Source organism: Pelophylax lessonae (genome assembly GCF_965119305.1).
Source record: "Pelophylax lessonae genome assembly, chromosome: 4".
In the NCBI taxonomy this organism is placed as follows: Eukaryota; Metazoa; Chordata; class Amphibia; order Anura; family Ranidae; genus Pelophylax; species Pelophylax lessonae.
In genome coordinates, this window is record NC_138771.1 from 523441625 (window position 1) to 523467405 (window position 25781).

General features: G+C 46.7%; 1 protein-coding gene across 2 annotated transcripts in view; it reads right to left on the bottom strand.

The window, feature by feature from the left end:
• Positions 1 to 25781, bottom strand: part of ATXN10 (ataxin 10) — a 216946-nt gene that overhangs the window by 45373 nt on the left and 145792 nt on the right. For both annotated transcript variants that reach the window (XM_082254890.1, XM_082254889.1), the window contains one exon: positions 3791 to 3854. In XM_082254890.1, coding sequence (XP_082111016.1) covers positions 3791 to 3854 — 64 coding nt within the window. The remainder of the gene's footprint in view (positions 1 to 3790; positions 3855 to 25781) is intronic.

The window sequence follows — 25781 nt, forward strand, 5'->3', positions numbered from 1 at the left end:
TCCATTCTGGAGAAAATATAGAATTTGTGATAATTATAAGAAGTAAAAACCCAACAGAGGTTTAAATAAAGAAACAAAGTTTGTCCCACACCTTTCTGTTCCCGCATTTCTCTATTAGCATAATTACAGTGCCTGGGCAGGGCTTAGAATCACTGTTTTGGGATTAGGTGTTCCCAGAATATCAGGTCAATAACAGTGCCAGTATAAAAAGTAAAATAATTTAACATAGCATATAGTAGAATATCTGTACAGAATCAAGAACCAAAATACTGTAGGGATTCCCATCTTAAAAAAAAAAAAATATTCAGAAAAGTTTTTTTTTTTCTCCTTTTCTTCATAACAAGCTTTTCCTGCTTTGCTCTACAATCTTAGTGCCAAAACAGACAGCAAAAGTAAAATAAATAAAATGGGTCCTTATATTGTCTTTCCTGGCATGGCAGAAAAACAAAATGCCATTGTTGTAAAGCAGAGCAACTGGATTCGGGTTTGCTTTATTCAGAGGTTTTCCTAGGCCACAATTATATGGGCAGCTGCCAGATAGAAGTATGCTAGAGCTACCTCGCACAGCCTTTTCGGGAGTTTCACAGGGGGAAAAATTGTGGAAGAGAGCATCAGGAAATATATAAACTCACCATTTATGTCTAGCATGTAAAGTTGAGTTTTTCTTTAAGCCATGTGCTCTTTGTTGCCTCATTTGAGCTGTAGAAGTACCTACACTGAAGATTTCAGATATGTTCTGTGCAGCTGGGGGCAAGTTTATATTCCGTGCATTTTATAGTTGAGGTTGGAGCGACTGCTAGATGGGATCTTAACTGTTTACAGAGTTGCAGAGGCTGGCTCAAACTTTACTTGTTTTTGAATTTGGCTGTTTAAGTAATTTTTGCAGAGGCAATCAAGTGCTGTTGTTTTCCCACACACATTACAAGCTGGCCCAAACAAGCTATGCAGTGACGTACCAACACAGGGGCGGTCTGTCCCGGGTGCCACACATTGAGGGGTGTCAGGGGGAACCAGGGTAACACCCGCCTGAGGGGTGACACCCAGGGCCGGCCCCAGGACTGCCTCCGCCGCTCACTAACACAGGAGAGCGGAGCAGGAGGCACTGAAGCAGAACGGGAGAGAGAGAAACAGCAGCCCTGAATAAACAGCTGGAACTGCCAGAGTTCACTTTCTAAGATAATGAGCAGGTGATTGGTTGCTAGGACCCCCTAGCAACCAATCACCTGCTGTTAACTTGCAAAGTTAACTCCGGCAGTTCCCACTGTTTATTCAGGGGTGCTGTTTCTCTCTATCCCGTTCTGCTTCAGTGCTTCCTGCTCCGCTCTCCTGTGTCTCCCACCCTGCATGCCCTAATAACGTAGGAAGGGGAGAGCTGGGAGAGGCTGTATAATGTAAAGGGGCCCATGGGGGAGGGGTGTTGGCTGTGTAATGTAAAGGGGCCCATGGGGGGACTGTGTAATGTAAAGGGGTCCATGGGGAGGCTGTGTAATGTAAAGTGGTCCATGGGGGGGCTGTGTAATGTAAAGGGGTCCATGGGGGGGCTGTGTAATGTAAAAGGATTTAAAGGTATGGGAGGGGTGGAGCTGAGTAATATAAAGGGGTCCAGAGGTGCAGCGGCTGTGAATTGATTGTAAAGGGGTCCAGAAGTACTGGGGCTGTGTAATTTAAAGGGGTCCAGAGGTATGGGGGGCTGTGTAATGTAAAGGGGCCCAGAGGTATGGGGGGCTGTGTAACGTAAAGGGGTCTAGAGGTATTGGGGCTGTGAAATGTAAAGGGGTTCAGAAGTACGGGGGCTGCGAAATGTAAAGGGGTTCAGAAGTACGGGGGCTGTGTAATGTAAAGGGGTCCAGAGGTATGGGGGCTGTGTAATGTAAAGGTCAATAGGTACGGGGGATGTGGAATGTAAAGGGATCCAGAGGTACGGGGGCTGTGGAATGTAAAGGAAGTCTTCCTACATTTTACCCGCAGTTATAGCTGCAGTCCTATAGGTTTATATTAGGTTGCGTGCTTTTTCCTGCATTTCTGAAAGCGCACCAAAAGAACAGAACAAAAGATGTCAATGCGAGTCGCACAGAAATAGTGCAGGAATCTTTTTCTGCGTGGCAGCAATTTGAATGGTTCCATTGCCGCAAATGTGGTGCGACTTGTCATGTTACTTTAAACTGTCAAGTCATATGACAAGTCGCACTAGTATAAGCCAGGCCTAAGGGCTCATTTACATAATGTGCAGTGACCTGCATTTGTTTTCTATGTGCCTTATTCACACCACAGCGCTACGAAGAGGTGGGTTGCAGTGCACTGCAAAAAAATGCAGACATACTGCGTTTTTTTCACACTGCACATCATGTTAGCGCATCTCCCCACATCACAGCCCTGCAGCAGTGCATAGAGTTTAATTAAATGGCAGTTTAGGACATCTCACCGCTGCTACACAACTGATGCCTGCCCGCATGCTTAAAACAATCAATAATGAAGGTGGATCTTTCATTCATCCGCCCATGAAAGAAAAGGTGGATATAGTCAGTACTTTTGATAAGTGCATATGACAGATCCCTTGGCTCTACTAACCACCACAGCACCAGAAGATTATAGCATGAGGGAAGGGGGATTGGTCGGAGGATGGAAGATTTCAACTTTGTGTTGGTTCACACTAGTGCGATTCCAGACATCGCATGTGATCCGCACCGTATTGCTGTGCAGATCACATGCGATGTCTGTGCGATGCAATTTCAGCCACACAAACCGTATGGCTGATGTTATATCGCATTCGCACCAAAATGGTGCAGGACCCTTTTTTTGGTTCGCACTGAATTGGATCACATGGATGTTCACACCTACGCGATACGATTCCTGCACCATTTCACAGTTCACACTGCAATCTGCGAACCAATCTGGGGGTCTCATTAACTCTACACTGACACCCCCAGCGATTTTCAGATCTCAGTGTGAACCTCTGTGCGTTTCTGATGCAATGTGAGAATCGGCACTGATTCTCAGGATTTTCCGCATTGCGCCAGTGTGACTAAATCTACAGCCAGCAGTAAAATTAACACATCGCACTGACTGTAAGGCTCCATTCACACCTGAGCGTATAGTTTTCAGGCGTTTGGGCTTTTTTCAGGCGTTTTTTGCAGGTGTTTGGAGGCAGGCATTGACATCTAACAAAACACTTGTAATCTGCCAAAAAAAGAAGCTCATATAATTTTTTGAGCTACAGGCATTTTGCTTCAGGGTACAAAACCCTCAGATGTGAACAGGGGCCATTGAACTGAATAGAATTTTGCAAGTTGGGCATTTTGAGACTTCAGAGATGAGCGTTTTACGAGCTGAAATATGCTCAGGTGTGAACAGGGCCTAAGGCTACATTCACATGTAGGCGTTTTGAGGGCGTTTTTCTGCTCTAGCATCAGCTCTCAAAACGCCCAACAAGACAAATCCTATTAATTTCAATGGCACCTGTTCACATCTGAGCGTTTTGACACTGTGAGCAAAACACCCAACGCTCAAAAAAGTACACGAGCTTCTTTTTGGGCAGATTACAGGCGTTTTCCATTGGTCTCTAGTCAATCTAAAAACGCCTGTACAAAAAACGCCTGTAAAACGCCTGCAAAAACGCCCAAAAAAAACGCCTGTAATAGCAACGCCAAGATGTGAACGGAGCCTAAGTAATCTCCCTTGTGCTGATTTAAAAAAACAAAAACAGACAAAACAAAACTTTGTTGACTAAACTTAGGCTTTAGAATAAACAAGAATAAAAAAAGTCAACCTATTCACTCTCTGGAAAGGATACAGGGGTTGTTGTCATCTATACTGCAGTTATCCAGAATGAGAGGAATACCGTCCAACTCATAGATCTGTAAGAAACAAATAAACACAACAGAGCATGTTAGGTAAGTAAGCCACTGAATCCTGTTCGTTCATGTCAAATGAAAGGATTGGAGGGCAAAACCACAGGGGATGAGTCCAGGCATCATTTTTATTTGTCATAAGAACAAAGAGGTCTATGGACAACAAAGCAAACATCTCTCCAGGTCAGTCCACCACTCCAACGCCCTGTGACAAATTGTGTAGTACCATGTCTGATAAAAATAGTATTGAAGGAAAATTGCACACCATAGAAGGATAAAACTGCAACTAATGTATTAAATTAATAAAAACCCTTGGACAACATCACCAATACACCGAGGAAACCAGGTTGATGCATTTCATGTCCACAGACGCTTAATCACAAGGTTATCATTAAGTGCCTGTCAACGTGAAACGCACCAAACTGGCTCCTCTGTGTAGCTGTGCTGTTGTCCAAGGATTGTAATCAATTTAATTAGGGAGTTGGAGTTTTATCCTCCTAGGGTGTGTGGTTATCCATCCCTTCTATTTTTATCAGAGGGGTCTATGAAATTGACAAAACACGCTTTGAGAGTTACATACACATTCCCCTTCATCAAGGCTATGGATTAGGCTTCATTCACACTTGAACGACTCCAAAGTTGCGCCGACTTTGGAGTGCAACTTTAACGTAACTTTGGATGGGTGTGACCAGGGGCAGACTGCCAACTTCCAGCCCAGGGGGCAAGTACAAACCAGAGGCCCATGGTGCAGTGACTCGGCCCCACTCTCTCTATTTCCGTCCTCCTCCTGTCCCCCATTCCAGGCTGAAGCCCTGCTCCAGGTACTTTCTACTCACCGGCTGAATCCGGGTTCCCAACCTGGCCAGCAGGGGGAGGTAGAAGGGAACTGGGACAGCTCGGTTGGGGCTGGCCAGGGGAGGAGAGTCTCAAGTAGGCCATGGAACCGGCCTTTGCTCAGACACAAATGCTATATTTTTTTTTAATTTTTTCTAATTTTGGATAGAGTTGGAAAGGGTTAAAGCCACAGTCAGGTTTTCAATACTGTGTGCGTCTCCCCTGGGGAAATGTACCCTCTATGTAGGCTGCTGACCATTATCACCAGGACAGGAAGTGGTGGGAAGTCCAAAATTCAGCATTGTCACAAGAACAAAAATAGAGGGGAGATCATCCAAGGGGGACACTTGTTACTGTGACAATTCTGGAAGAGAGAATTTCCCCTTTCTTTCTGTCACATAGACAGGAGGTGCAGAAAAGTTTCCCAGCTGGGCTAAGAAAGCAAAGAAAACCTTGACAGATATTTAACCCTTCCTTGCTCTATCAAAAACAAAATGTTTAGCCTTTAGATGTATTTGTTTTAAAAAAATATATCAATACAAAACAGAGCCAATCTGGAATTCTCTTGCTCAAGCACATGCAATCATAAAAAGAGAACAAAACAGTACGGACATTAGTCACATGCAGTGAGGTAGAGACACTCTGGCCCACCAGAAAGTTAGGAATGAAAGCGGACTACAAATAGGAAGGTGACAAAAGGAGCTGTAAGCACAGGATACACTTAGTGTTCTGGATTGAGACAAGTACACACTCTAGAGGGATATGCTTTGTTCATATTTCATGTCTGAGGTTTACAACCACTTTAACCTCTTTGTGCAGAACGCACACAAATATGCTAGAGCATATTTGCCTGGAATAACGCTAATAGAGCTGTGCCAAGAGCGCACGCCCTGCACGGACCCGGTACAGTTACCGGCGGCTAACTGAAAGCTCCCGTTCCTTGCTTACTATCAAAAACTTTCTAATCATGTGACCACCGTGACAGCCAATCACTGCGGTCACATGACCATAAGCCCTGCCCCACCTCTCAGCTTTCTAAACCCCTTAACCACTTGCCGTCCGCCGCCCGACTATATACGGCAGCGGTCAGCCCCTCCCAGGCAAAGTGATGTACCGGTACGTCACTAGCCTGGGAGCGAATAGGGGGTGATCGCACGCCGCCGGAGGCGCGCTCCCGCCCCCGCTCGTACCCGAAGAAGGCCGCGCGTGTGACCGGTGGACCCGATGTCCGCCGGTCACTCGCAATCGTCGGGTAGAGAGGGAGAAAGGAAGGCGGCTAATGTCAAAAAAAGCCGCCTGTCACTCTCCCCCTGTGTAAAAGCACAGATCACTCGGTCCTGCTATGTAGGACAGTTGATCTGTGCTGTTACACACAAAGCCACATCCAATCACAGTAAGAAACACGCCCCTAGGGACACACTTAACCCCTCCCTCTCCAATAAAGTTAACCCCTTCCCTCCCAGTGTCATTTTTACAGTAACAGTGCATATGTATAGCACTGATTACTGTAGTAATGTCACTGGTACCCCCAAAAGTGTCAAAAATGTCAGTCAAGGGTCCGATCTGTCCGCTGCAATGTCGCAGTACCGCAAAAAAAAAAAAAAAGAAAAAATCGCAGATCGCCGCCATTACTCGTTAAAAAAAACAATAAAAATGACAAAAATCTTTCCCTTAGTTATTAAACGCAATAACTTTTGTGCAAACCAATCAAAATACGCTTTTTGCGATTTTTTTTACCAAACATATGTAGCAGAAAACAAATTGGCCTAAAATGTTAAAAAATTTTGATTTTTACATTTTTTTGGGGGGGGGATTTCATATAAAAAAAAATGTGAAAAATATTGTTATTTTTGCAAAATTGTCGCTTTTTTTGTTTATAGCGCATGATCAAAAAAAAAAAAAAAAAAAAAAAAAAAAAAAAATCGCACAGGTGATCAAATACCACCAAAAGAAAGCTCTGTTTGTGGGGAAAAAAAAGAACGTCAATTTTATTTGGGTACAGCGTCGCACGACTGCGCAATTGTCCGTTAAAGTCACGTAGTGCCGAATCGCAAAATAGGCCCTGGTCAGGAAGGGGGTAAAATCTTCCAGGGCTTAAGTGGTTAAAGGCCTGGCAGGCACCAGCTCTAAAGGGTTAAGAAATTGAAGTACGCATTTACCTTTTTGGTTAGGGTTCTACTTTAAAGTAGATGTAAACCCTAACTGAATAACATTTATTTTCCTAAAGCACTATATATCAAACAATTGACATTTTGGTTAAAAAACGGAAAATTTATATCAATACTTACCGTAATTTTCCTTTCCTGATAGAACTCCATGGCAGCACACGTATGGGTAGGCTCCGCCTCCTCTCCTACCCTATAGGACCCCACTCCCATAAATTTTTGCTCCAAGCCAGGAGCCGTGTTCCATATATAGACTACTCCAGCAGATGGGAGGGAACTCCTGCTGCCATGGAGTTCTATCAGGAAAGGAAAATTACGGTAAGTATTGATATAAATTTTCCGTTTTCCTGACAGACTCCATGGCAGCACACGTATGGGAAATAACTAGCCATACACACCCGGGTGGGCAACTGCTGGTCAAACAGAAATAGGTTTAATTTGCACCGTCAACAGACAAAATTTTTAAACCAAAATCAACTGACGATAAAGAAGCAGGTTCAACACAATAGTGTGACATGAAAGTGTTAATTGAGGACCATGAGGCCGCTCTGCAAATGACATCTGGTGCAACATGAAGGGAAGCCGCCCAAGACGTAGAAATCCCTCTGGTGGAATGAGCTGTCACCACTTCCGGAGGAGCCAGTCCCTTGGCTCTATATGCCCACTGGATGGTCTGAACTATCCAGCTAGAAATTGTTCTGGAAGAAGCCCTCTTGCCTCTGTTCTTTCCATAAAAGAGAACAAATAGATAGTCTGACTTGCGAAAGGAAGCTGTGAACTTCAAGTATGTTTGAAGGACTTCGCCCACATCCAACGGATGGGTACTCTGGTCATCTTGAGACTTGAATGTAGGTAAAACAATCTCTTGGTTGACATGAAAAACTGAATTTACCTTCGGATTGGACCCTAGCATAGGGACCAGGACAACCCGATCAGGAAAAAATGTCAGAAAAGGTTCTTTGCAACCTAGGTCACTAATTTCAGAGACACGTTTAGCCGATGTGATGGCTACTAAAAAGGCCGTCTTCATAGACAGATTCTTAAGGAAGAAGGAATCTCCATGTTCCAAAACTGTTGTTGAGAGAAACTCAAGGACTAGTGGAAGGTCCCATTTGGGGAACCTGGGTTTCCTGGGAGGTCTCATTCTTGACGCACCTCTGAAAAACTGCCGGACCAGAGGATGTTTTGCCCATGAGGTCCCCGTGAAGGCAGAGATTGCTGAGATCTGTACTCTGAGAGAGCCAACAGCCAGAGATAGGTCTAAGCCTGTCTGGAGGAACCCCAGAATGTGATGGATCTTAGGATTAGTGATGAAATCGGACTCATTAGACATGTAATCCTCAAACTTAGACCAGATCCTCTCGTAGACTTTGTTGGTGCCCGGTCTCCTGGCACTCATCATTGTGGACATTGCCGCACTTGGACAGCCAAGAGCTTTTAGTCTTTCCCTCTCAAGGACCATGCCATGAGATGTAACTGCGCTGGGCATGGATGCAGCACTGGACCCTGAGATAGAAGGTCCGACCTGAATGGCAGGGGAACAGGATCCCGAAAGCTCAGTTGGAGCAGCAGAGGAAACCAGGGCCTCCTTGGCCAAAACGGAAGAATTGCTATGATTTCTACCCTCTCTCTCCTGAGTCTCTGCAGGAACTTGAATATCACTGGGACCGGGGGAAAAGCATATGCTTTGTGGAACTTCCAGTGGTCCGTCAGAGCATCTACCCCGTAGGCTTGGGGGTAACGCCATCTCGAGTAGAATTTCGTCAGTTTGGCATTGTTTGGAGAGGCAAACAGGTCTACTTCCGGAAGAATCCCCAGAGAGATGACCCACTTGAAGGTTTCTGGATGAAGAGACCATTCGTTGTTGTCTAGATTGGTTCTTGACAGAAAATCTGCCTGAACGTTCTGGACTCCTGGAAGATAAGCAGCTGATAGATTGGCAAGATTCCGTTGGGCCCATGCCATGATCGGTTTCACTTCTTCCAGAAGGGAGGAACTGCGGGTGCCCCCTTGCCTCTTGATATATGCGACTGCCGTCGTATTGTCTAGCCGTAGAAGGACCGAGGACCCTTTCACCAAGTGACGGAAAGCCATGATGGCACGAAAAGCTGCCCGAAGCTCCAGGACATTTGAGACCAACCCGAGGGTGGGAAAGTCCCACCTGCCCTGGGCCACCTCTGACAGGCAGTGCGCACCCCAGCCCGTCTGGCTGGCATCCGATGTCACAACGATCCAAGGAACGGGAACGATCGAATGACAATTCAGGAGATTTTCCCGTTGTAGCCACCAAGACAGACTCGCCCTCATAGAGGATGTTATCCGTACAGGAGTGTCTGGATTCCCAGAGCTCCATTGGCGGAGGAAACCGATTTGAAAGGGCCTCATCCTCCACTGTGCCCACTTGACCATGGGGGCCGTGGAGACCATGGTCCCTATTATTTTCAGACACTGTGATGCCCGAAGATAAGGAGTTGACATTGCCGGTTGTATTCTGCTGCGGATCACCGGAATCTTCTCCACTGGAAGAGAGATGGTGCCTCTGGAGGTGTTGAAGAGTGCCCCCAGGAAGATCAAGGATTTTGACGGATCCAGATGGCTTTTCTCCAGATTCAAGAGCCACCCGAATTCTTGAAGGGTGGAGATTACCTGAGATCTGTGTTGCAGAATCTGTGCTTGGTCTTGAGAAAGAAGAAGCAGATCGTCTAAGTAGTGAAACAGTCGGATCCCTTTCGATCTGATCAGAGCTACAATAGCCAGTAAGATCTTTGAAAAGACTCGAGGTGAGGTGGTAAGCCCGAAAGGGAGACAGGTAAACTGGAGATGCACTTGACCCACGGCAAAGCGAAGAAACTTTTGTAGTTCTGCTGCCACTGGGACATGGAAATAGGCATCTTTTAGATCTATGGAGATCATCCAATCTTCTGGTTGCACCACTTGGCGGATAGTGAAGAGTGTCTCCATCCTGAACCTCTCTTTCTTTATGAAAGAGTTCAGATGAGTCAGGTCTATGACCGGTCTCCAAGAACCGTTTTTCTTTAGCACCATGAATAGAGGTGAATAAAGGCCTTGAAACCTTTCTTCGGCCGGAACTGGGATGACAGCACCTTGAGAGATCAGGGAATCTACGTATGACAGAAGAATTGACTTCTTTTCTTCCACGCGAGGTAGAGCCGTAGGGATGAACCGCAGAATTGGAGTTTCTTCGAAAGACCAAACGTGACCATGAGACACAGTCTTGACGGTCCACTGGTCCGTAATCGAGGCTGCCCAAACGTGCGCAAACTGACGTAGACGAGCGCCTACTCGCAACGCTTGAGCAGGTCTGATATCAAAAAGACTTTGTGGTCTCCCGACCACTAGAAGGTGTTCCCTTGTTGAACTTCTGACCTGTAGGTTGAGATCTTTTCCAATTCTTTCTGAACTCACGTCCAGGCCTGTAAGATCGAGCTTCTCTGGATCGATCCGAACTTGGTTTGTGCTGAAATCTTCTGCGGTCAAACAAACGGCGATCCTGAGGGAGGAAACCTGATTTACCACCAGTGGCACGGGTAATGGCACTGTCCAGCTTGTTGCCAAAAAGGGACGCACCCTCAAACGGAATCCTGCACCAGGCTTGTTTGGAAGCAGGATCGGCCAGCCAGGGACGTAACCATAAAGCACGTTTGGCCGTGACAGAAGAGAGCATGACCCGCGCCACCAGGTGAATGATATCAATGGAAGCCTCTCCCAAAAAGGCCGTTGCTAACCTTAGTTCATACACAGCCGAGCTTCTGGCTGCTTCTTCTGAGACACCTTTCAGTGTGGTCTCCACGTTATCTACCCAAGCCTCCATAGCTTTGGATGTGGCTGCAAGGGCTAGGGCTGGCTTGCAGGTCATACCAGCTAACAGATAGATCTTTTTGAGATCCGTATCAATTCGTCTATCCAGACCATCTTTAAATGAGACGGAATCTTCCAAAGGTAGGGTAACGTGTTTGACTAGCCTCATCAAGGCTGCGTCTATTGTAGGTGCAGAATCAAGATGCTTCACTTTGTCGGTCTTAAAAGGATATAACCTGGAAAATTTGGACGATAAGGAATTCTTTCTTTCAACTCCATGCCATTCGTCTGTAATGATTTCCCCCAGCTCATTCAGAAAAGGGAAATGATCCCGTTCTTTCTTGAGATGTTTAAAGTATTTCTTCTGTTTTGCTGGGGAGTCTGCTGGCTCTTCCCATTTTAACGCCTCTTTTACCGCTCTTACTAGCGGAGAGATCATGGCAAAATCAAAACCTGAACTTTGGTCTTCTAGGTCATCCTCACTTTCAGAGGAATCCGAGAAGCGACTCGGCTGGGAAGTGCCTGGCTCTACGTCTTCCCTCTGAGGGAGAACTGGAGTATCAGTTGTATGACCAGACAGCCGGTTGGAATCCCAATCCCTTAAGGATTCTTGCACGATCCGCCTGACCAGGGTTTCCACTGGTGGATCTGGGACTTGTTTTTCCTTGATTGCCCGAGAATAGCAGGCATCACACAAGGATCTATCCTCAGGGACTACAGCCCTACAACCCCAGCAAGATTTGTGTGCGGGGCGGTCAGCATGTCGGGAAGACCGGCTTGGACAATCATCATGGCGCCTAGACCTAGACCTGGATCTATGGTGCCTGGATTTGGATGATGCATGGTGATGGCCTGAAGGTGATCTATCCTTTGATCCCGATGCAGGACGTTGGTCAGACCTAAAAGGGCTGAAAACAAAGGAAAGAAAAGCTCAGGCTACAGTAAGCCAGCTGGCAGACAAGCGAGAGTTAAAAGCTAAAGCTCACCTGTTGCGCAGGGACTGGCCACCGGGGGGCGGTGAGGCATCCATTGCAAATCACAGCGAGATAACCTGCAATAGGAAGGATGTAAGAACTCAATCTTACCTTCCCATAGCCGCCTTTCCCCTCCCCCATTCAAGCAGGACTGACCCAGCACAGGACTTACCAAACACAGGCAGAGACACAGCGTGGGGAGGCCGCCGCAAAAGCCCACAGACATCCCAAGAATGACAGCTCCATCAGCTGTTTAAATTTCCCGGGAGCCGTAAAGCCACGCCCCCCCCGACGCCACCGCGTCATGGAGGACCGGAAGTGGCGTGCGCACATGCGCAGACCACTTAGGAACCAAGCCTCGCAATGAACACCCAACTGGGAATCAGGAGGCAGGGGGAGGAGCCGAGAGCGACGGCCTGGAACGCAGGAGCGCTCCAGCCGCCATACTAACCAGGAAGCAAAACGATGTAAAATATAAAAGTAAGCAATACATTACCACCAATACCGACAGAAGGACCTGGAACGCTCCTCAACCGGAGACTAGCGTGTGCGTCAGGGCATAAGGGCCTCCCGCTAGTAGCAAGGACGTTTGGCCAAGCGATGCAGCCCACCTCTCATTCAGGATTTATGGCATCTTCCGGCATCATTTCAAATTGCCCGGGTCCACCCAGTAGTACTGAGATTGCTGGACTAAGGTAGAAAGGCATCATCCAGGAAAGCCACACGCCACCAGGTATGTAAGAAAACGCATCCTATAAGGTAAGACTTCTCTTGCGGAAGGAGGACAAAAAAGGAACACGGCTCCTGGCTTGGAGCAAAAATTTATGGGAGTGGGGTCCTATAGGGTAGGAGAGGAGGCGGAGCCTACCCATACGTGTGCTGCCATGGAGTCTGTCAGGAAATACTTTTTTTTCCCACACTTTGTTCCATCTCAGTTCTGCTGATTTTCTTTGTGGTCACTTCCTATCTGTATACACCTCAGCAATGGCTGCATTGCATTTCAGGTTAGGCTTCCTGTTGGTGACACATGTGAGGAATCCCTGCGACTGCCAGAGTAAGGGCAATAATTCTAGGAAAAGACCTCCTCTGTAACTCTAAACTGGTATCTGTTAAAAATTTTTAAATCAATGCCTATGGAGATTTATGCGCAATTTTAAACCATAACATGTTGTTAGGTATCTATTTACTTAGCGTAACATCTTTCACAATATACAAAAAAAAGTGGGCTAGCTTTAAGTTTTCTTTTTTTTTTTTTTTTTTAAATGCAGTGAAATGTATTTTTTCTCCAAAAAAATTGCGTTTGAAAGATGGCTACACAAATACCACATCACAAAAAAAAAATCTTGCAACAACCACCATTTTATTCTTCAGAGCCTTTGCTCTGAAGAAATAGGTAATTTTCTAGCAAAAAAAAAATGATTTTAATTTGTAAACATGTGTCAGAAATGGGCTTGGTCGGGGCGTGGCCGGGATGTAGACGGCGCCGGACGTGTCTTCTCAGAGCTCCTCACCATCCTGACATTATCCGGCTCCATCCACGGCCCCTGTGCCTCGGATCGCGGCGGTTTTGCCCTGCTCCACATCGGGCAAAGGAGGGGCACGAATGCCGGGGAGAAAATCCGGGGTTTCTACACCGACCCCGCGGCCTCAACGATCGGTACCGCCGCGAGGCGTGAAAGCGGCCGCCGCCATCTTGAAAGTGCAGGCCTCTTCTTCTCCATCTGCAGCCACAGGCACCCGAGCCTCCTCACAGTCGGGGACGATGTCTGCGGGGGCTGGGCACCCTCTTCTGGAACATCCGCTGGACGCAGGTACTGAGGGGTCATCGCGGGGGACCGCTGGACAGGCTGGGGGGTCACCTGGAGGGGGGGATATCACCGCTCCCATCCTGGCGGCTATAGACGCTTCTAAAACTGCCCTAATGCTCCGGATTGATCACCTGGCCTCTGAATGCACCCTGATCCGCCATGATTTGGATAAATTCAGGGGGCGCCTGACAGAGGCTGAAGGCCGTGTATCTGAGGTGGAGGATGTCACCGCTTCCCATTCGGCACAACTCATTGCTTTGCAGGCCCAGGTGAATGCTATGGCAGACAAAATGGAGGATGCTGAGAATCGGCAGCGTCGCAACAATATCAGGGTGGTTGGCTTGCCGGAGAAGGCTGAGGGGTCTAATTCTACACTGTTTGCTGAGAAATTCTTTTGTGATCTACTCAAGTTGCCTCCCCCTCCCCCGACCTACGTGGTGGAAAGGGCCCATAGGGTTCCCACAGGGCCCAGGCCGCCCGGGGCCCCCCCGCGCCCCTTTTTGGTCCGTTTTTTGAACTTCCGTGACAGGGACCGCATTCTCTCTGAAGCCAGGAGACAGGAGGAGTTGCTGTTTGAGAACAGTAAGATAATGCTATTTCCTGATTTCTCTGTGGAAACGCAGAAAAAGCGCAGATCGTTTACTGAAGTGCGCAAAATCCTGAGGAACAAGGGCCTGAAGTATGGCATGATGTACCCGAGCCGCCTGCGAGTGGATTACAAAGGAACTGTCCTGTTCTTCAATTCGGCTGGGGAGGCTGCAGACTGGTTGGAATCTATTTAATCTCCTATTGTGCACCCGCTCTCCAGGATGGCATGAGACTTTTGGGGCCCTGCTTCTCTGTGCCCCCCCTTTTTTTGAGGATCCTGTCTTCACACACTCTGGCTCCTCCATGGCTAATGGGGGGGCATTTACAGTACCTGCATTGATGATCCTGCCATGAAGCTTCCTGGATTGCCCTGGGCTGGATCCTTGTTTCTGTCCCTGGGGTTGTGGAGTGGGCTACAGTTTATTGGAGCTCTGTGTACTACACGTCGTTGAACTTGACTTTTCTTTTTTCAGCTTATTTTCTTGCTTTTTACAATTTTTGTTTTTGCTTTTTTCTTTTCCTTTTTTTGGGACTGACGATCTGCCAGCTCCCCTTTTTTGGGGCTACCTCTGGCGGACTCGAGTAACGCCGGCTGCGGTTCTATGTTGCAGCCATGCCTTTAAATTTTTTGCCGGGTTTTGGGAATAGGCTGGATACCCTGTTGCACTTTTTTTTGTTTCAGGTTTGGGTATCACAGCAGGGATGTTGTTGTTTTAGGCTCCAGGCTCCATCCGGTGGTCATTGTCTATTTTTCTTATGTATATGTATTGCTGCATGTCTGGATGGAGCTGGAGGATCGGGTTGGTCCTCGGGCTGTGCTTGGTCCTCTGGCTTCCTCCTGCTATATGCCCCTCTGCTGTTCTATGGCTGAGCTGCTTAAGATTATGTCGTGGAATGTGCGAGGTCTCAATGACAAGGTGAAACGCACGGCTATATTTCGGTATATTAAAATTGTACAACCCCATGTTATCCTCCTCCAGGAGACACATTTGGATGGCAGCAGGGTGCTTGCCTTGAAGAGGCCTTGGATTCAGAGGATCTTCAACGCCACATACTCCACGTATGCCCGTGGGGTATCCATTTTGCTTGGTAGGAATGCACCCTGCTCGATTCAAAAGGTGATTACGGATCCTGGCGGACGATATGTTATTGTTCTCCTCGAGTTATTTCACCGGCAGGTGGTTCTGGTGAGTGTATACTTACCTCCCCCGTTCCACTCCCAGGTTCTGGTGGATCTCCTGGTGACCCTGGCCCCTTATATGCACCTTCCTCTTATCATGGCCGGGGATTTCAATGCTGTTCTGGACGGTGGACTGGACTCCTCTAACCCGGGTAGACTGTCATCCCCTGAACTTGTGTCATGGTCTTCCGCGGCTCAGCTTACGGAGCTGTGGCGCTGGAAAAATCCTGGGGTGCGTGGCTACTCCTGCTGGTCTGGGGTGCACAGAACGGCGTCCAGAATAGATCTGGCTTTTGCTAATGGGTCTTGTCTTCCCTTGGTCCAGGATGCCACCTATTTGGCGGGGGGTCTTTCAGATCACAACCCACTGCTACTGACTCTGCGGGTGGGGGCAGGTGGGACCAGGGGTGCTTGGCGCCTATCGCCGGGGTGGCTGCAGACTGAAAAGGTGATGCAGCAGGTGGAGCCCCAAATGCCTGCATATTGGGAGGATCATGCCTCGTCCACGGCTGGGGTGGTCCTGTGGGATGCTTTCAAGGCGGTCATGCGGGGTCATTACATCTCTGCGATTAAGACGTCCCGTAGGGAGGCTAATGCTGATAGAGAGGCTGTTCATATCCTTGACACTTTTGCTAAGTTTTCTGGCCTACGGGTTAATTGGGATAAATCCACCATGCTCCCCATTGATCCTGGTGCTATTGCTGCAGCGGATGAGGCGTTGCCTTTGAAATGGGTGACTGAGTTCACATACCTGGGAGTCAGGGTGTCGGCGAGAGTGGCTGACTATCTCAGTCTGAATCTTCTCCCATTGCTGGAGGTCTTTAAACGCAGGGCGGAGGTGTGGCGCGACTTACCTTTGTCGGTTCTGGGGCGCATTAATTTGGTAAAGATGAAACTCCTCCCTGTCTTTCTGTATTTCCTTAGGAACTCGCCGGTGTGGGTTCCACGGTCGTTCTTCCGTCGCGTTCATGGCCTGATAGGTTCCTTTATTTGGGGTAACTCCCCTCCTAGAATTGGCATGCAAGTGTTACAGGAGCCCTGGGGTCAGGGGGGATTGGCTTTGCCTGATCTTTATAAATATTTCCTGGCCGGGCAGGGAGTGGTGGCGCGGCGCTGGCTTATGGGGGACGATGGGGATTCCGCCACGGTGCTGGAGGCGGCTGTTTTGGGCTCCTACGAGAGTCTTCGGCTTCTGCTGCATCGGGGGTCCAGGGCTAAATTTCAGCTGACAGGGACTATGCGCTCTACCATCAAGGCCTGGGACCATATGCTGATGCTGGTGGAGCCGGGGGTTACTAGTGTATCCCCGGCCTCCCCATTGTGGTGGAACCCCAAGTTTCCTCATTTTGCTTCGATCCCTGATCCCGCCATCTGGGCCGTCAAGGGGGTTAAGTTGTTGGGGGACATTGTCTCTGGTGGGGAGTTGTGCACCTTCGATGCCTTGAAGGTGCGTTACGATCTACCCAATAAATATTTTTTTCGTTATCTTCAGCTCCGTCATGCATTTGTGGCACAGTTTGGGTCCCCCCGGGTTGTGCTTAAAACTTCAGCTCTTGAAGTGGCGTTACAGGCGACGGATATGCGGAAGCCCCTCTCGGAGTTGTACAGGGAATTGTTCGCCACCACTCCGCCGGCGGTGCGTAGGTGTCGGGAGCGCTGGGTGGGGGAGGTGCCTAACCTGGATGGTGATGACTGGGATGATATGTGGAGTTCGCCCTTTGCTTACCTGGTCTCTGCAAGGGACCGCCTTATTCACTTTAAATTTCTACATCGGATCTATTACACGCCGGCGAGGTTGGCACGTATTTATCCGACGACCTCGGCGGAGTGCTGGCGTTGTTCGCATTCTCCGGCGGACTTCAGCCACATCTTCTGGGGGTGCCCGGTGGTCAAGGACTATTGGGCAGCCGTCTTGGATTGCATCGTGGAGGTGGTTAAGATTCCGGTCCCCTGCTCCGTGGAGGTCTGTCTTTTGGGGTTGGTGGATGGCGTGGCCCCCGCGAGGGCAGTTCGTACTCTGATCAGTCTACTTCTTTTCTATGCTCGCAAGGCTCTGCTCTTACACTGGAAAAGTCCCTTGGCTCCCACGATCCTCTTTTGGAAAGGCTTAGTTAATAAAGTGACTCCGCTCTACAAGGCTACGTATCTCAGTAGGGGATGTCCTCGCAAGTTTGGTAAAGTGTGGAAAATATGGCTAGACTCCCCAGCCTCGACCTCCGTGGCTCAGCTTTGAGGTTTTATGGGATCCTGTTCGGGGTTATCTAGGGGGGGGGTGGTCGTGCCAGTTGATGATGCTCTCCAACTCGCTGGGTGCTAGCTGCATGTGTTGAGGTCTCTCAGGTTTTTGAATACGGCATGGGGTTACTGAATGCGGGTACTGTACTGTGCTAATGTCTGTGTTTGATGACCTTGCTCCTTGGTAGATGGAGCGGACTTGGGGGGTATTTTTATTGCTGCTAGAAGCTTTTTTTTTTTTGTGATGGACGCGCTGGGTGGAGCCTGGAGGGGGGGGTGGGATGGGGGGGGTTGACCTGTTGTCCTTGGTTGTAAATGTTGCCCTGCGTGGCAGTGTGTTGTCTGTTTATGTGTGCAAAACTTCAATAAAAACAAATTTTCAAAAAAAAGAAATGGGCTTGGTCCTTAAGTGGTTGATGAAAGCTGCTGACTTGAAATGTCGGCAAATTGTTTTTGAAGTTGCAATAACCTATTAAAGAATATACAGTGCATCCGGAAAGTATTCACAGCGCTTCACTTTTTACACATTTTGTTAGGTTACAACCTTATTCCAAAATGGCTTAAATTCATTATTTTCCTCAAAATTATACAAACAATACCCCCAAATGACAATGTGAAAGAAGTTAGTTTGAAATCTTTGCAAATTTGTTAAAATACATCTCATGTACATAAATATTCACAGCCTTTGCCATGACACTCAAAACTGAGCTCAGGTGCATCCTGTTTCCACTGATCATCCTTGTGATGTTTCTACAACTTGATTGGAGTCCACCTGTGGTAAAATCAGTTGATTGGACATGATTTGCAAAGGCACACAGCTGTCTATATAAGGTCCCATAGTTAACAGTGAATGTTAGAGCACAAACCAAGTCATTTGTCTGTAGACCTCTGAGACAGAACTGTATGGAGGCACAGATCTGGGAAAGGGTACAGAAACATTTCTGCATTATTGAAGGTCCCAATGAGCAGAGTGGCCGCCATCATTTGTAAATGGAAGAAGTTTTGAACTACCAGTACTCTTCCTAGAGCATGCCGAAGAGCCCTCTGACAGAGCTCCAGCTTTTCTCTATGGAGAGAGGAGAACCTTTCAGGAGAACAACCATCTCTGCAGCACTCCACCAATCAGGCCTGTATGGTAGAGTGGCCAGATGGAGGTAAAAGGCACATGACAGCCCATCTGGATTTTGCCACAAGGCACCTGAAGGACTCTGAGACCATGAGAAACAAAATTCTCTGGTCTGAAACAAAGATTGAACTCTTTAGCCTAAATAGCAAGTGTCATATCTGGAGGAAACCAGGCACCGCTCATCACTCAATACCATCCCTACAGTGAAGCATGGTGGTGGCAGCATCATGCTGTGGGGAAGTTTTTCAGTAAGAGACTAGTCAGGATTGAGGGAAAGATGACTGCGGCAATGTACAGAGACATGCTTGATGAAAACCTGCTCCAGAGCGCTCTAGACCTCAGACTAGGGTGAAGGGTCAACTTCTAACAGGGCAATGACCCTAAACACACAGCCAAGATAACAAAGCAGTGGCTACAGGACAACTCTGTAAATGTCCTTGAGTGGTCCAGCAAGAGCCCAGACTTGAACCAAATTGAATATTTCTGGAGAGATCTGAAAATGGCTGTGCACCAAAACTCCCCATCCAACCTGATGGAGCTTGAGAGGTCCTGCAAAGAAGAATGGAAGGAACTGCCTAAAAATAGGTGTTCCAAGCTTGTAGCATCATACTCAAAAAGAATTGAGGCTGTAATTGGTGCCAAAGGTGCTTCAACAAAGTATTGAGCAAAGGCTCTAAGTCTGTACATAGGATTTTTTTTTATTTTTTTAATACATTTGCAGATTTCAAAAAACTTCTTTCACATTGTCAATATGGGGTATTGTTTGTAGAATTTTGAGGAAAATAATGAATTTAATCCATTTTGGAATAAGGCTGTAACATAAAATGTGGAAAAAGTGAAGCGCTGTGAAAACTTTCCGGATGCACTGTAGATAATATGTGATTGGGTTTAGATCTACCTTAATAAACCTGCAGTCTCAGCTTTACCCATTACCTTCATATGAACAGTTCAGCTAGAATAACAGTACACCCAGATCGTGGCAGGCACCATAGCGTATGATGAGTCAATGAGACATCTTTTGGTGTCACTGAAAATCCAGCAACCTAACTCCGCCCTCTGCACAGTGACACACTGCAGAGCTGCTTGAATCACATTTACCTTTGGAAGGCTTGGAAGTGACTTTCAAGTGTTGTCCAAATACCTGAATAAAAGACTGCCACCCTACCAAAAATGTGAAGTGCTGTTGGGTGGGGGGGCTATATGAAGAAAGGCACCTCCGCCCTATGTTCTGCTAGCGAACAATCCTGGCCTTGTCGAAGGCGCTTGAAGTGCTACACATCTTTTCAATTAGCTGGGAGATTGTGCACACCAATTACGGCACTATTGGCCTTTCAAGACTCTTTAACAATTGAGCAAAGGAACACTCCCTGGATTAAAATATCAACATTGGTTCACTCTAAGGTCAGGGCGGGTATAAGGCATTTTTTTCAGGAATTTTTCTTGGAAGTAAAGCGCACCAGTCTAAATCTTAGAGCTATGTCAGGGCTGAAGAAAAACAAAAAAACACACTCAAGGCATCTTGTACATGTACAATTCACCATGTTTCATCCCTTTAAAAATGATGCAAGTACAGAAAATAACCTGTTGTGCTCTTAACTTCTTATAGTAGGATGTCAACACATTGCCTTTGCTACACTGAAATCCCAAGGGTTGACAGCACTGCCAGCTGAAATACAGAACTACGCATATCCCCACGACGCTGTCCCACTCCACATACATCCATTAATTTCTTTAAAAGCAGAGCAGTACTGCTTTCTTGACTCTCAAAAGCCTGCACACAAAATATGTGTATTAAAAGTGCTCTTGGCAGATGTAGTTCTGGGGGGAGCGCATATGTGAACAGGAACTGAGCTGAGGAACTTGATACAGAAACAAGGTAAATGGGTAAAAATCTCAGTAATGCTCAAGTCACACAAATACTAGTGTAGGGATTTGCTGCCCTCTTCTGTTTGTATTTGTAAATAACGCTGCTCTTCATATCGCAGAGCCGTTTATGTACATCACTTCCAGTCTCTGTGTAGCTGGGTCAGAAACACCAGAAGCAGAAATATTAGGAGAAGATTCATGTTCTGTCCATGGGAGAGCTGGTGTTGAACCCAGACCAGAATACAGAGATTACTAGGCAAGTTTCCCCTATGTTTAATAGGTTACTATTTCTTCCCATAGCGGGTGTGTGTATTTATACAGTATCTCACAAAAATGAATAAACCCCCTACATTTTTGTAAATATTTTCTTATATCTTTTCATGTGACAACACTGAAGAAATTACACTTTGCTACAATGTAAAGTAGTGAGTGTACAGCTTGTATAACAGTGTCAATTTGCTGTCCTCTCAAAAAAACTCAACACACAGCCATTAATGTCTAAACCGCTGGCAACAAACGTGAGTACACCCCTAAGTGAAAATGTGCAAATCGGGCCCAAAGTGTCAATATTTTGTGTGGCCACCATTATTTTCCAGCACTGCCTTAACCCTCTTGGGCATGGAGTTCACCAGAGCTTCACAGGTTGCCACTGGAGTCCTCTTTTACTCCTCCATGACGACATCACGGAGCTGGTGGATGTTAGAGATCTTGCACTCCTCCACTTTCCATTTGAAGATGCCCCACAGATGCTTAATAGGGTTTAAGTCTTGACATATGCTTGGCCAGTCAATCACCTTTACCCTCAGTTTATTTAGCAAGGCAGTGGTCCTCTTGGAGGTGTGTTTGGGGTCGTTCTGTTGGAATACTGCCTTGCGGCCCAGTCTCCGAAGGGAGGGGATCATGCCCTGCTTCAGTATGTCACAGTAAATGTTGGCATTCATGGTTCCCTCAATAAACTGTAGCTCCCCAGTGTCGGCAGCACTCATGCAACCCCAGACCATGACACTCCCACCACCATGCTTGACTGTAGGCAAGACCCACTTGTCTTTGTACTCCTCCCCTGGTTGCCGCCACAAGCGATTGACACCATCTGAACCTAATAAGTTTATCTTGGTCTCATCAGACCACAGGACATAGTTTCAGTAGTCTATGTCCTTAGTCTGCTTGTCTTCATCAAACTGTTTTTGGGCTTTCTTGTGCATCAGACGACATGCACTAACAAGTCACATGACATTGGTGAAGGAAAATGGCTAATTGGACCCGATGTGGACATTTTCACATAGGGGTGTAATCCCTTTTGTTGCCAGCGGTTTAGACATGAATGGCTGTGTGTTGAGTTATTCTGAGTGGACAGCAAATTTACACTGTTATACAAGCTGTGCACTCACTACTTTACAATGTAGCAAAGTGTAATTTCTCCAGTGTTGTGATGTCACATGAAAAGATATAATAAAATATTTACAAAAATTTGAGGGGTGTACTCACTTTTGTGAGATACTATATATATACACATATATATATATATATATATATATATATATATATATATACATACATACACACATACATACATACACACACACACACACACACACAAATATTTTTTTTTTTTTTACATAGTCACAGTCAGGTTAAAAAAAAAAAAAAAAAAAAAAAGAAGAAAAGACAAGTCCATCTAGTTCAACCAATAAAAGAAAAAAAAAATCATACATACAATCTCATATACAGTATCTCGCAAAAAGGAGTACACCCCCTCACATTTTTGTGAATATTTTATTACATCTTTTCATGTGACAACACTGAAGAAATTACACTTTGTTACAATGTAAAGTAGTGAGTGCAAAGCTTGTACAACAATGTAAATCTGCTGTCTCCTCAAAATAACTCAACACACAGCCATTAATGTCTAAACCTCTGGCAACAAAAGTGAGTACACCCCTAAGTGAAAATGTTCAAATTGGGCCCAATCAGCCATTTCCCTCCCCAGTGTCATGTGACTTGTTAGTGTTACAAGGTCTCAGGTGTGAATGGGGAGCAGGTGTGTTAAATTTAATGTTATCGCTCTCACTCTCCCATACTGGTCATTGGAAATTCAACACGGCGCCTCATGGCAAAGAAATCTCTGAGGATCTGAAAAAAGAATTGTTGCTCTACATAAAGATGGCATAGGCTATAAGCAGTTTGCCAAGACCCTGAAACTGAGCTGCAGCACGGTGGCCAAGAACATACAGTGGTTGAACAGGACAAGTTCCATTCAGAACAGGCCCCGCCATTGTCGACCAAAGAAGTTGTGTGCATGTGCTCAGCGTCATATCCAGAGGTTGACTTTGGGAAATAGAAGTATGAGTGCTGCCAGCATTGCTGCAGAGGTTGAAGTGGTGGGAGGTCAGCCTGTCAGTGCTCAGACCATACGCCGCACACTGCAACAAATTGGTCTGCATGGCTGTTGTCCCACAAGGAAGCCTCTTCTAAAGATGATGCACAAGAAAGCCCGCAAACAGTTTGCTGAAGACAAGCAGACTAAGAACATGGATTACATCAGACCATGTTCTGTGGTCTGATGAGACCAAGATAAACTTATTTGGTTCAGGTGGTGTCAAGCGTGTGTGGCGGCAACCAGGTGAGGAGTACTAAGACAAGTGTGTCTTGCCTATAGTCAAGCATGGTGATGGGAGTGTCATAGTTTGGGGCTGCATGAGTGCTGCCGGCACTGGGCAGCTACAGTTCATTGAGGGAACCATGAATGCCAACATGTACTGTGACATACTGAAGCAGAGCATGATCCCCTCCCTTCGGAGACTGGGCCACAGGGCGGTATTCCAACATAATAACAACCCCAAACATACCTTCAAGACGACCACTGCCTTTCAAAAGAAGCTGAGGGTAAAGGTGATGGACTGCCCAAGCATGTCTCCAGACCTAAACCCTATTGAACATCTGTTGGGCATTCTCAAACGGAAGGTGGAGGAGCGCAAGGTCTCTAACATCCACCAGCTCCGTGATGACGTCATGGAGGAGTAAAAGAGGACTCCAGTGGCAACCTGTGAAGCTCTGGTGAACTCCATGCCAAAGATGGTTAAGGCAGTGCTGGAAAATAATGGTAGCCACACAAAATATTGACACTTTGGGCCCAATTTAGACATTTTTAATTAGGGGTGTACTCACTTTTTTTGTCAGCAGACATGAATAGCTATTTTGAGGGGACAACAAATTTACACTGTTCTACAAGCTGTACACTCACTGCATTACATTGTAGCAAAGTGTCATTTCTTCAGTGTTGTCACATGAAAAGATATAATAAAATATTTCCAAAATGTGAGGGGTGTACTCACTTTGTGAGATACTATATACAATCCTACACCCACAGTTGATCCAGAGGAAGGCAAAGAAACACCAGCAAAGCATGATCCAATTTTCTACAGCAGGGAAAAAAAATTTCCTTCCTGACCCCTCGAGAGGCAATCGGATATTCCCTGAATCAACTTTACCTATAAATGTTAGTACCAGTGCATCGGAAAAGTATTCACAGCAGCTTCACTTTTTCCACATTTTGTTAGGTTACAGACTTATTCCAAAACGGATTAAACTCATTAATTTTGCTCAAAATTCTACAAATTCCAAATTACCCCATAATGACAACGTGAAAGAAGTTAGTTTGAAATCTTTGCAAATATATTAAATATAAAACAAAAAAAAAAAAAAATCACATGTACATAAGTATTCACAGCCTTTGCCATGACACTCAAAATTGAGCTCAGGCGCATTCTGTTTTCATTGATCATCCTAAAGGCTCTTTCACACGGGCGGTCCGATCAGATCCACCCGTCAATTTTTTAGGCGGATCTGATCCTCCATGCAGCTCTATGGGGCAGCGGATGTCAGCGGAGACACCTCCGCTGACACCCGCTGCCATCCGTATCCGATCCTGTCCGTGAAATCCGGATGGATGGAAACCCTATTTTTCCATCCGTTCAGTGATCGGATCAGATCGGATGAGAGCGGACAGGCGGTCCGCTCTCATCCGATCCCCCATAGAGAGCAGCGGGGGCTGAGACACCTCCCTCTCTGCTCTGCAAGTGGACGGAGCATTCATCCGCTGGCTCAGCGGGGATCGCGGATCGATCCCTGCTGAGCAGCACAGATCTGCCTACGGAGGCGGACGGTGTGAAAGAGGCCTTAAGATGTTTAGACAACTTGATTGGAGTACACCTGTGGTAATACCAGTTGATTGGACATGATTTGGAAAGGCACACACCTGTCTAAATAAGGTCCCACAGCTAACAGTGCATTTCAGAGCACAAACCAAGCCATGAAGTCCAAGGAATTGTCTGTAGACCTCCAAGACAGGATTGTATTGAGGCACAGATCTGGGGAAGGGTACAAAAAAATGTCTTTAGCATTCAAGGTCCCAATGAGCACAGTGGCCTCCATCATCCGAAAATTGACTCTTCCTAGAGCGGGCTGTCCAGGCCAAACTGCGATTTAAGGAGAAGGGCCTTAGTCAGGGAGGTGACCAAGAACCTGATGGTCACTCTGGCAGAGCTCCAGCGTTTCTCTGTGGAGAGAGGAGAAGCTTCCAGAAGAACCACCATCTCTGCAGCTCTCCACCAATAAGGTCTGTACAGTAGACTGGCCAGACAGAAGCCAATCAGTTTGCCAACAGGCACCTGAAGGACTCTCAGACCATGTGAAACAGAAATATCTGGTCTGATGAAACAAAGATTGAACTCTTTGGCCTGAATGGTAAGCATCATGTCTAGAGTAAGCCAGGCACCGCTTATCACATGGCCAATACCATCCCTACAGTGAAGCATGGTGGTGGCAGCATCATGCTGTGGGGATTTTTTCAGCATTAGGAGCTGGGAGACTAGTCAGGATCGAGGGAAAGATGAATGCAGCAATGTACAGAGACATCCTTGATGAAAACCTGCTCCAGAGCGCTCTGGACCCCAGGACAATGACCCTAAGCACACTCCCAGGACAACTCTGTGAATGTACTTGAGCGGCCCAGCCAAAGCCTAGAGTTGAACCTGACACACCTTATCTCTGGAGAGATCTGAAAATGGCTGTGCACCAATGCTCTCCATCCAACCTGTAGGAGCTTAAGTGGTCCTGCAAAGAAGAATGGGAGAAACTGCCCAAAAATAGGTGTGCCAAGCTTGTAGCATCATACTCAAAAAGACTTGAGGCTGTAATTGGTGCCAAAGGTGCTTCAACAAAGTATTAAGCAAGGCTGTGAATACACTTATGTGTTTTTTTTTTTTAGAAGTTTGCAAAGATTTCAAACTTTTTTCATGTTGTCATTATTGGGTATTGTTCGTATAATTTTGAGGAAAAT